Genomic DNA, 12,890 nt, shown 5'->3' on the forward strand with positions numbered 1-12,890 from the left:
TGTGTACATGAAGTGTCTAACATTACACCCAACATTCCACCTGATATACCACAAGCAACACCTGATAAACCTATTTCACCTAGTACTGCACCTACTGTTCAACAACGAGCTACAACTTTACATATTCAAAATTCTAAACCTAAAACAAATAGACAGAAGAGACAAAAAAAGTCCAATGCTAATCATCCTGTTTGGGACGCTAAGGACAATAATTTGAATGCAAATATTCCACCATTTCAGGGCCAAAAAGAGTTTTAATCTAACTGATTCTAATGGTATTGAATCAACACTGTATTTCTTTTCTAATTTATTTACAGAGGAACTTATTGATCTAATTACGAGAGAGACAACTCGATATGCATCTCAAAATGGAGAAGTAGACTTCACTGTTAGTAGCCAAGAAATTAAGGTTTTCCTAGCAGTAAACCTAATCATGACATACATACATTATCCAAACATTAGGCTATATTGGTCATCATTACCTGCATTGAGAATGGACCTCATAGCTGATTCAATGCCACTGAAGAGATTCGAAAAAATTAAACGTTTCTTGCATTTTGTGGACAATGACAAAATTCCTGATGACAACAAAGATTTTTTCATCAAAGTTCGACCCGTGATTGAAGCCCTTAATGAAACATTTCAAACATGCATGTCTCCCCCAGAATTTCTTGCTGTAGACGAGGCCATAATTCCATTCAAGGGTAGATCAAGAGCTAAGCAGTACTTGAAGAAAAAACCCAAAAAGTGGGGTTTTAAATCCTGGGTGCTAGCTGCTTCCAACGGATATGTCTGTAAGTTTGAAATGTACCAGGGAAAGAGGCAAGAATCTACGTCTGATATGGGTGTTATAAGTGATACTGTGTTGAGACTGTGTTCTCATATCAGTGGAAAAAATCACAAATTGTTTTTGGACAACCTGTTCACCAACTACAAATTGCTCAAAATATTGAAAGGCAAAGGCATTGAGGTTGTTGGCGTTTTTCGTAGTGACAGACTGTATGGAGCAGATGCAAGCTTGGAAGAACCCAAACAATTTGGTAAAATGAAAAGAGGCTCAATGAATGTTGTTACATCTGAAGACAACATAACAATTGTCCAGTGGAAGGACACAGGAATTGTTTATGTTGGCTCAACGTTTGCGGGCATACAGCCAACAGACCTAGTTAGAAGATGGGACAAGACAGAAAAAAACATGTCATGGTAGACCGTCCTTATTGTGTACAAATCTACAATAAGTTTATGGGAGGGGTTGACCTTAGTGACAGAATGGTTGCCCACTACCCCCACTCTCTTAAAGGCAAACGCTTCTATCATAGAATATTTTTTTATCTAATGAATGTTGCGGCAGTAAATGCTTGGATAATTTTTAAGGAGAAAACCAACTCAAAGATGCCTTTTGTAGATTTTAAGGCCAGTATTGCTAATGCAATGATTCAAACAGCCTGCAACAAGAGAAAAGTTGGTAGGCCACCCTCCATCACCCCGCCTTTGAAAAAAAGATGTCGCCCAGGAGTACTACAGGATGTTCGGTTTGATGGAAAAGACCACTATCCTTTCAAAAGTAATCCTGGCCGCTGCAGGGACAAAGCCTGCACGAGCAGAACCCGATATAAATGTGGAAAGTGTGATGTTCCTGTCTGCCCAGAATGTATGGAAAACTTTCATAAAGCAAACTAAAACTGCATAATACTATTATATGATCATTACATAATCCTAAGATTATTATTTTGACAAAATGCAGATTTTTAAAATCTAGATTGTATACTATAATTAATAAATATTTCTCTCGTACTGATTTGTTATTTCTCTATTTCCTAAAAATTGTTACCAAATGTCAAACATGGTCAATATTTTACAATTAGTAGGCTACTAAACATGTATTTATCCAATATAAGGTTTAAAATATTTCTAAATACAAATCACCTCTAACTAATTTGTACAAACCTAAATATAATTCACATAATACCTCAATCTATTTAAATATGCTGTAAAATATTAATGTACTCAAAACTAACCATTGACCATGTACGGTAGTAAAAAAAATCAGATGGTGATCGATGTAGGGTCTTTGTACACATATGAGTACACATGAATTTTAGCTGATTATTATAATATAAATACAGTTTTTGGAACAAAAAACATGAATTTTGTGTATTTCACTGCAAATGTAACAAGAAAAAAAAATATAAGTGCTTAGTAAAATAATTCATTGAAAACGTCCCTGAAGAGGTTAAGTAGACAAATAAATAAACACAAGTTTGGATTGTGATAATAGTTAATGTTCAATTTACTTACACTCAGTATTCTGTAATGTTCACTGGGAAATTACATAATTTTGCACCTCTGAGGTATATACCCTGTACAGTGTTACAATGTAGAGTATATACATTTTTAACTTTCTTTTATTTCTCACCCAGTTTTTATATCTGGTTTATTAAAACATTTTGAGGTACCATTAAAAAATGAATCATTAAGAACTTGACAGAATAACCTTAATCATATAGCTAGAGTTTGTTAATCTGTCTCAAGGTTTGCATAGACTAACAAGTGGCTTACACAGTTATTTGGTTGTCTTATTGTATGGTTTGATTGTTTTTATCCAAATGAATAATTTGATACTTCAATTTAATTAACTTAATATGGTAATTGTGAACTTAAGGGCTGGAATGGCAAAATACAAATTTTTTGTTAATAACCTATTGGTATTGTCCTCCTGAACATAACAATATAAGGTTTCAATGGGTGAAAATGGCAAATAACGAAGTTATAGAATGTTAAAATTGAAACTAGTTCTATTGTGCAGAATAATATTTCATTATTTTACAGGTGTCACATAGGCCTAACCTTGTTATGACCGTAAGTCAATCTCCTATTGGTTGCTTCTTATGTTAGTCGTTATACCACCTTTTGATACGTAAAAGAATGCTGAAATCAGGGGAATTCACCCAAATAAAAGACATTTTTGTTCATTTAGACCTTCTAAGAATAAAAGTTCATTTCAGCCTGACACAAGTGCTTCCTGACATCAGTGCTGGCTATGGCAGCTGCTCTTGCTGATGGCGACATATGAAAAACATTCCTCGAGGTAGCCTAGTACCTAAATCAGTAAAACATCAAATTCTAAATGGTCTGATCACAAATGCCTCCAGCCATTATTGCTTTATTGGAAACATAACTTGAAAAAACAAACTAATATTGTAAATTCATATAACCATATGAACTTTGATATTATCCGGAGGCCACTATATTTTTTTAATCAGCTTTTCTTACCAAGGATGTAAAAATGTATATTTTTAGAAAGAACTGACTTCAATTGACTTACTGTGAGTAGAGCCATGTCCTTACGACAGTTGGTTCTTGCTTTATGCATTTCAAAAGAAGTGACGTCGGCAAGGAGGCTACTCTTTCACTATTTACAATTTTTATTAGGCTATATATATGTACCGGCATGTATTATAAATATAAAAAGTTAAAGTCGACATTTACGAGCATTTGTGTGATCTGAGCTTGAATTTAGGAAATGTACATCTCAACTGATGTTTTTCATTTTACCAAAAGTGCATGTTGATTCCTAACGTGATTTGACATTGGAAAAGTTGATGATCTAGCACGTGATCTGAGGTCAGAAAATAGCAATCGGAAATGCCCCTGGCCATCGGTGCACACTTCTTCAAATTCAAGCTCAGATTAGGTGAGCTCTCATAAAGGTTATCTTAACTTTGGTACTACTGGTAACATATTGATGATAACTGAATCGAAACCTACTTACCTCGCGCAATAACGAAAAGAGATAGGAGCAGAGTGGCCTAATTCTCCCCGACATCACTACCTTTCAGGAGACAGAAAAAAAGAACTGATAGTTGTAATGAAATGTAATTTTCACAGTAAGTCAAATAAGGTCAGTTCTTTCTAATAATGTAGTTTTTGTAGATGTCCGGTGAGAAAAGCTGGTTAGTAAATAGTAGCCTCCGGATAATACCAAAGTACCACTTACTATCTTACAAGAAAAGTAGTTCCACTTTTAATGTTCTAAAACTCATTATTTGTCATTTTCATAACCTAAAACCATATAAATAGTTTTTTTCAGTAAGACAATAGCAAAAGGTTAATAACTCAAATCTCGTTTCCAGTGTGGATAAAAATAAATTTTAAAATAATGCATGCAATTGAATCAATCTTTCAACAAACCAATAAATAGTGTAAAAAACAAAGATAAGTTTTTTTTGTTCTCTTAAGACAAGAAGCTTATAAATTGCACTTAGTCCTATAAGAACCTTAGCGCTGCTTTCGGAGTGACATGATATTCAGGATGGGTAAGGTTAGGGGAATTAGGGCACTAATCTCAAAGTCATGTCCTCCGGAAGAAGGGGAGGCCAACTCTGAACCAGCCTCTCCAGTCAAAGCAGGCAGGGGGTGACACATCCTTGTCGAGGCTAGCAAGAACCTCTGATACTTAGGGAATGAACTCCAACAGTCATCTCCTGCAGTAAACTATCGAATTACCCTTGCATCCCAGAATCTCGATGTTTGCGGTTAGTTATGTGCCGCTCCTGGACATCCATAAGATTGCCCAGATTTAAGTGACACATCGGTTTTTTTTCTGTGCTCAGTGGTAGGTTCAACTGAAAGGTATAAATCAGTCAGAAGTGATCTCTACTGGGTAACAAAGATAAGTTTAATAAATAAGAAAACCAACGTAAACATAACTTTCAAATTTCGTATGTACTTCCATACCATGTGGTAACTTCCGATCAATTTTTATTGCTTTTCTTGATTTAAAAATAACACATGATTACACAATGAACCTTTACTATCACTCTGATAAAATACGATGACCAATTAAAATGGAATAAATTAATTTCATAATATTTTAACTGCTCATGTAATCCACATTCGAATACTTAAATAACTTTCAAAACTAATTAGAGTTAACTTGCTGTGATTGAGTAATAACCATTGTTATTGAAGAGGCAGTGATGGGTACTGCACAAGGTGGTTGATGGAGCTTAACTAAGCTGTTCTGATTGCAAAACACTTAGATAAGCTATCGAAGCAGATACTGCTGAAAATCATAGATAATAACACACACAGTGCAAAAATATAACCACAAATTTACATTTACATTTCAATTATCAAAAAACAATTTGTAATATCCAACCCCTAAAACTATATATATTTTTGTTCAGAAGAATGAGCAGAATACGTTAATAATGTTGAAACTTTGATTGGCTACTCTGGCTGTTAACCTCACTGATGCTCTTAAGGTATGATTTAAATTCATTAAGTAGTTGCAGTAATTTTAATGTAAACAATAAAAAGCAAGAAGTAACTAAATTTTTGAGAATGGTGATGAATATGAAGAATTTATGAGATATATTTCTTAAAAGCGATGGTATTTGTTTTAAGTGGGTTCAGCATGTGGGTTTGGCTTCTGGAATCCATGGGGAGAATCCTTTCCTCCATTTCACAAAAGCAGTTGTTTACTGCTATCTGGGCAAGCTATTAATATTGTAACGTTTTTCTTATATGTAGGTATAGGCCACAGTTGGTTTTTTAATTTCTAATGTTATTGATAAATATGTTTAATTAAAAATTGTAATGTATTATAATTCTTGTTACGTACAATTATTATACAACATCGAAATTAGATAATATGTCGACTCATTCAATAATAAAAATTGAATAATGAGTACAGGCCGCTTATTACAGTCTCCCCTAAGGTTTCAGTTTACAAGTAATTAATCAACGGATATTTAACTTCAAATTCAATTAAATTTTAAGACTATCTATGAGTTATTGTTCCCACGTTTGAATGAGATTTATAACATAGTATATTATCACATGCATATTACATTTTTAATTGATAATTGCATGTACTTGTTCCTGAAATAAGAGCATCTACATTACTTGAGCCTGAGTGATACCTAGGCCTATCTATTAACTAAATAACATAAAACCTTTGAATTTTGTTATGGGAACATTGACAATAGCAGAAACACTGGTCTTGCACTGAGAGTATTCACATAGCTATTTTTCATATGGATGGCTGCCAATCAATTGGTCAACAGTTAGTAATGATATATACTTCAAAAGCAATTGGTCAACAGTTAGTAATGATTTATACTTCAAAGGTAATTGGTCAACAGTTAGTAATGATTTATACTTCAAAGGCAATTGGTCAACAGTTAGTAATGATTTATACTTCAAAGGAGCCAATTCAGGAATATTATTACAGAGTGGCCAAGTCACTGCTCTCGGTTAAGGTGGATGGCAGTAACTATGACATCAAAGATTATTCAAGTGACTCTAGTAAGCAGCTGGGTGTTATTAAAAAATAAGAGGTTATAGAAAGCTTAATTTTTTAATGAGTTGGAAACTTTAATCAATAATAAAGAAAATACAGACTATATTCAGTCAAGAATAAGTGATTCAAGAACGATTGCGTTTGCTCTTAAATGGGGGATTGTAAGATTTATTAATGAACAATTAACATATATAATTACATACAGATGTATCCATATTGGGCAGAGAATAACAACAAAAGGAATAGTGCTTTATACATATATATATTTACAATGGAAAATAGTGATGGTGAAATAAATCTTTGCCTTCTGTCTTGGTGCAAGTTAGGAACATCCTGTAATAAAGGCATAATGCAATTTTTTTAAGTAATTCACCCATCTACAGAAACTATCACAACTGACAAAGATTTAGTTGTGAGACATATTTTTAAAAAAAGAATTTCTTTCCAGCAATTCTAAGCATTTAGAAAGATATACAGGTCCTAACATTTGATGATAAAGTGTATTGATCTGTGTGAACATGACCATGCTAAAATCAATCTTTATAACTGATCTATTTAATTTGGATGCTTGCGAAGAGCTGTTTGCCACATTTGATTTATAAGCTATACTGGTAAATTAGAAGTCCATTACAATTCTCACTCTTACAACTCTATTAATTTCTTGGTTTTAGTCATCATGTTGAAAGTATTGTCAGTTCTCAGTCAATTCCATTTTTAATAACCTTCTAGTAAAGCAGAAAATAATGCATTTTAAAGTTTTATTACAATTTTTCCTCCTAATGTAGGCAATTCGAACCTCATATTTAGAATTGATTTTCAGGTCAAGTGTTTGTTGTTGATTAAGAATTTGGAGCTTGGGGAAACATCATACACTGCCGACTCCGAGGTAATTTGTACAGTAACAGGAAAACAGGAGGGAGTGTGGCAATGAAAAAAAACCATCTGAATATATTTTCAGGATTAGGATTAGGATTAGTGACAGCTATTGAAGAGATCAGTGCCAAAGTGAAAAGTTCTGTGAATAGTGCAAATCAATGTCTTAATAAGTTATTGCCTCCATTTGAGGAGTGTGTTTTTTGTCCTGTCACTGTAGATGATGTTCGTAAAATTGTTTTATCTCTAAAAAATTCCCATTCTAAAGATGTGTATGGATTAAGTAGTATTTTAATTAAAGCTGTTATTGATTATATAATTGAGCCTTTGACATATTCTATTAATTGTTGTGTATTGGAAGGGATTTTTCCAACATGTTTAAAATTTTCAAAAGTTGTACCTGTGTATAAAAATGGCTCACTTGATTGTCCGAATAATTATAGGCCTATCTCATGTGTACCAATCTTGTCTAAGGTAATTGAGAAATTACTTAAACATCAAATATGTATTCATTTTGAAAATCTCAAATTATTTAGTTCTAGTCAATTTGGTTACCGCACTGATTGTTCAATGGTTAAAGCTGTAAATACTCTTGTAAATAATGTTCTCTTAGCTTTGGAAAATAATTGTTGGGCTCAGATCACACTTTGTGATCTGAGCAAAGCATTTGATTGTGTTAGACCTGATATACTGGTGAACAAATTGGAATTCTATGGGTTTCGTGCAAAGAATTTGAACATGTTAAGGTCCTATCTTGCAAATCGCAAACAGGTTGTTATGGTTAATGGAGCTTATTCCCAAGTGGCTGATATAAATATAGGTGTGCCACAGGGATCTGTGTTGGGTCCTGTTTTGTTTATTATATTTATTAATGATTTAAGTTTTAATGTCTCTAGTTTTACTACTATATATGCTGATGATACCACTTTGTTAAATAGTCACACAAATTTGCTTTACTTAAACAACTTGGTAGAGACTACAATGAATGAAACTGTTAACTGGTTTAATGTAAATGGTCTCTATTTAAACGCAGAAAAAACAAAACAAATGTTAATAACTCTTAAGAATATTAATAGGCCTATATTTGAATCTGAAGTTTTTGTTAAGTTATTGGGGATAATAGTGGACAACAGGCTATCTTGGAAACAACACATTGATTATGTATGCAAGAGATTATCTAGGGTTATTTACTTATTGTGTAATTTAAAAAAAATAGTATCACAAAGGTATATAAAAATGGCCTACTTTGCATTTTTTGAAAGTATTATTAGATATGGTTTAATAATTTGGGGTAATGGTACAGGCATTGATCAGGTGCTAGTAATCCAAAAGAAGGCTGTGAGAATTTTAGCGGATGCACCTGTGTTAGATCATTGTAAACCTTTGTTTGTAAATATTGGTGTTTTAACTGTTATAAATCTGTATATTTATGAGGTATTAGTAGATGTAAGAAAAAAGTCACACATGGTTTTGAAAAGAAATGATGTTCATCACTATAATACAAGAAATAAAGATAAGTTAAATGTAGATAGAGCTAGATTAGGTAAAACCATGAATTACCATACAACCTTAGGCATTAAAATGTTCAATTTGTTACCTTATGCTGTTCAAACTTTACCATGTCAAGTCTTTAATAATAAATTGTATTCTTGGCTAAAAAATAGACCTTTCTATAATATTAATGAATATTTTAGCTGTGAGATCGTTCATAAGGATTTTTAACTTTAGATTAGGCTAGTAATTTAAGCCTTAATATTTGACGAAGCCTATTGTAATTTTATTGAAAATTATTAATGGCCAATAAATTGTCTATTGTCTATTATTAGATCTGTGACAGTTGCGCTGAGTGAAAGATGCCTCCAGTTGTTCCATTGAGAGATAGTACACAATTGTTATTACTTCCCCTAGGCTGTTAATCCTATAACTCAATTTTACGTTTTTGGACAGTCACGCCTTAATGGACATATTCGGGCTTCTTTTCATGGCAGTAGCTCCAAATTCTTATGAGTGAAATGCCAACCTGTATAGATCATCCTCTCCATCATCGCAATGACACTTCCCTATATGATATAACAGTGAATTTACTTTACACCTGGCTGATTTACCCAGGCGTTTGTATACTTGATAGCACTTTGCTAAGAAACAATGAAAAATTTAGGTAATGATGTTGACTGTACATACTGTAAACTGTACCAAGGCCCCTTGGTACTTTGGTATTATCCGGAGGCCACTCTTTTTGGCCTCTTTTTCTCGGGGACCTAAGGTAAGAAAGGAGTTTTTCTTACCTTTTGTGGTAGCCAAAGTTACTGGTGACCCCAATATTGTTATGGCTATCTCTGCCAAGTCCTCCACCACTATACCCTCTCCACCATGAAAGAGGCTTGATAATTAAAAAAATCTTGAAATCTAAAAATGTTTATACATTTTTCTGGGCCTAATAAATATTTCTGGCAGTATTCCCTTTTCATACTTAAGTTCCTTCCCACTGGGAATATTCCCAGCCACATTATTAGCTATATACATACACTTCTTTAAAAAGCTATTGTAAATTTTCCTACACTTAAAATTACTGTATATCACAGTGATACAGTTCTATTTAAGATTGACTTTATTTCTGTTTTGTCTTAATTTATTCTTAATGTAAAATTTCTCTGTTACACCAAAATCTGAAATTTATTTGTTTTTTAACTAAATGTAATGAAACTTAATTGTGTTTAGTTTTGTACATTGTTGATTTATAGGACAAATGTTAGTAAGATGTTTTAATTGTCAGTTTCAATCAACTAATTCTCCAATTAAATTGACTAAAGGAGACACATCCGGTTACTATTCCAGCAGTTTGTCCTAAAGTTGGTACATGTTATATTGGTTAACAACACATTTACTGTATGCACGACCTGAATATTAAGAACATATCCTCTGCCCTGGATCTTTGAACCTATGGTAATATTACGGAGAGTAGTTTCTTTCTATGAAAAAGGTTGGCCATACTAGCATAAACACTGTAAACAAAATAAATTTATTACTTCTGTCTCAGTTGAATGACATGTTGAAATTATCTTCTCTCTGCATGTATATATATATTTTTATATATCAGACAAATCAATGTGCTTAAGTATAATTTTTCTTTTCATTTTATGTTCTACACAAGGATAAATTCATGTTAAAATTATAAAATAAAATATTTTCAGTTGCAGTTTGGGAGTAGCAGGCAAAGTGACTCTAAGAATTCTGTTTTTGTCTGAAAATTAAACTCAAACTACTATGTCAGAAGGAAACCCTGAAAAAGGCAAAAAATCGACTATAAGACAACAACCAAAGACTTGTCAAAAGTTTCAACAAGGACATATATCAAGGATGCGTGGAAGTGTGTCAGATTCTGCATTTAGAAAATATAAAGACAAACAAACACAATCTTGTTTAGATCCTCATATTGAAAAAGGACCAGATACTTTAGAGAATCCAGAATTTCAAGTAACAGCCATAGAACAGCATGCGGGAAATGTTGACTTGTCTTCTCCAGGCCTTTGTTCCGCTCTGCAGTTAGCGAATGAAATACAAGCTGCTTCTCAAAATGTTAATATTCATAAATTTAACTTGGAAGAAAATAGGCTAAAAGAAACATTAAAACAAAAGGTAAGATATGTATTCAAGTTGTTTGTTTTTTCACCAATAAGTTATATATAGTTAACCATATTGTTAAAAATTAAAACTTTTTATATTGATATTGGATTTTTAAAACAAGAGTTATTTTTGATAAGTGACTTTTCACATTCATTAAGAATCAGTGCTTAGGATAATGAGCAATCAAGGGTCAAATTCTTTTGCTCCAGGTCATCAAATTAGTCATGCCAATCATGCTTTCATAAAAAGCATGTTTTCAAGTTTTATTTTAGCAAAGAGAGTTGTTTTTACTACACTTTTAGTATATAACAACCATTAAATAATGATTGCTGCTTGTAATAAATAACGTCAAATTTCCTTATCTTAAATTAATTCTTTGATATTTTTTTCTAAAATTTGAAATTTATATAAAAATTATATTATATTACAACATTATATTTTTAATGTGTAAACTAGAAAATAACTCACACATAAACAAAACATTCATATATCCTGGGGAAATCCTAGTAAGGTATATTTTAAAAAAATGGAACATGATTTCCAACTTTTTTTCTTTTTTTCTCTTAAAATATAATTTGAATTACATCACATATGTAGTATAATTGCCAGACATATATGAATAAGCTTTAAGTTTCTAACCTCAAAAATTATAATACAAATAAAACTTTTCTTTTAGAAATATTGAAAAATATGTAATACAAAATTTAGTTATTACTTATGATATAATGATATATAGAATTAATAATACAAAAGTAATCATTCTTTTTAATTTTTATCCAAGTAGTAGATTTGTGTAACAACTACCAACTGCTTAGCATAGTAATATAGTTTAAGCTTATATTTAAATGACTATAAACTCTGTTCAGTTGTTTATCTTGCTCAAGTTAGTTTATAGTTTGAAATGCTGTTATGATTTCATCCCATTTGTTTAACTATGCTAAGATTTTAAAATGTTATGTACATTAACAGAATATTTGATTTCTTTTAACAATGTTTTTAAATTTAAATCAAGACGTAGTGATGTATTGCCAATTGCTTTCAATAAATCTACTAGTTAAAAATGTCATTTTCAGGCTGCTAAGAAAACCAACATTCCATTTACAGAGCAGATATTCAAGAATTTAGTTGATCTACAGATTAATGACGAAGATATTGTTGCAAGTAAAAGTGCTTCCTCCAAGATTACGCATCTTGGTAAAACTAAGGATAAAGTGTTTGAACTGTCTGATTACTACAAACCAGATTTTTCTCTTGAGTATTGTGGAAAGGTACCAGATCAAAAACTAGAAATAGAAAAGATTCAGTATTATAATGGGTTTGAGATCTATGATAGTATTGAATCATTACCAAACTTGATATAATATTACCATTTAATGTTTAATAAATTTATTTTCAATATTGTGTTTGTACTGTACTTATTTATAACTTATTATAACTTCCAAAGTTACAGTATGTTACCTAATTTCTTTTGTAATATTCATAATTGTCTTTTTAATGTCTTATTTCTTTTTATTACACATTACAAAATTGACCATGTCATTGTAATATATTCATATATTGAGATATTTATTTATAATACTATATGTTTACTGACAAGCAGGAATTTTATGACATCAAAATCTGAAAAATTACTGAACCAAATTTAAGCTTTTAGTGTAAGTAAAAATGCTATTTGTGCAAATTAAAATATCTCTTCAGTCTCAGTCAGAAGAAAGATAGATTTCACATTAGGCTGTCATCTCGAATGTCAAACTGAATGCATGATTAGTTTAGATGTTTGATTCCCCCAAAATTGATGGGATAATAACCATCAGTGTTGGCATGTTAATATAGTTATAATATTTTCAAACATTTTGAAAGTTCATAATCTTGAAATTACAAGATAAAAACTTTTTAGAATTGCTTTCTGAAAACCATAAGTTATATCAAATAACATATCGAAACAAACATTATTGTAAATGACCTGAGAATTCTAAAACACTTTTTGTTTTGCTCTACACTGTATAACAACTGATAAATAACCATTCCTTTTCTGAACTTTGGCTGTCATCTTGAAATTTAGGAGATAACGGAAAAATGAAAGAAT

At 31.6% G+C, this 12,890-nt stretch overlaps 2 protein-coding genes across 3 annotated transcripts; both read left to right on the forward strand.

Annotated features, from left to right (window-relative positions):
* Positions 1-493: 493 nt before the first annotated feature.
* Positions 494-1,207, forward strand: LOC124363574 (piggyBac transposable element-derived protein 2-like). The gene has a single exon (XM_046818829.1). The coding sequence runs from the start codon at positions 494-496 to the stop codon at positions 1,205-1,207; it is 714 nt and encodes a 237-aa protein (XP_046674785.1).
* An 856-nt stretch (positions 1,208-2,063) lies between these two features.
* LOC124362667 lies at positions 2,064-12,205 on the forward strand. Of its 2 annotated transcripts, none has more exons than XM_046817365.1 (3): positions 2,064-2,351; positions 10,372-10,816; positions 11,878-12,205. In XM_046817365.1, exons 2-3 carry the CDS (start codon positions 10,445-10,447, stop codon positions 12,163-12,165), a joined length of 660 nt encoding a protein of 219 aa, XP_046673321.1. In that variant the 5' UTR covers positions 2,064-2,351; positions 10,372-10,444; the 3' UTR covers positions 12,166-12,205. The 2 variants fall into 2 exon arrangements, with proteins under 2 accessions (XP_046673321.1, XP_046673322.1); XM_046817366.1 differs by lacking the exon at positions 2,064-2,351 and adding an exon at positions 5,155-5,267.
* Positions 12,206-12,890: the final 685 nt, after the last annotated feature.

Source organism: Homalodisca vitripennis, chromosome 5, assembly GCF_021130785.1.
Source record: "Homalodisca vitripennis isolate AUS2020 chromosome 5, UT_GWSS_2.1, whole genome shotgun sequence".
NCBI classification, from domain to species: Eukaryota; Metazoa; Arthropoda; class Insecta; order Hemiptera; family Cicadellidae; genus Homalodisca; species Homalodisca vitripennis.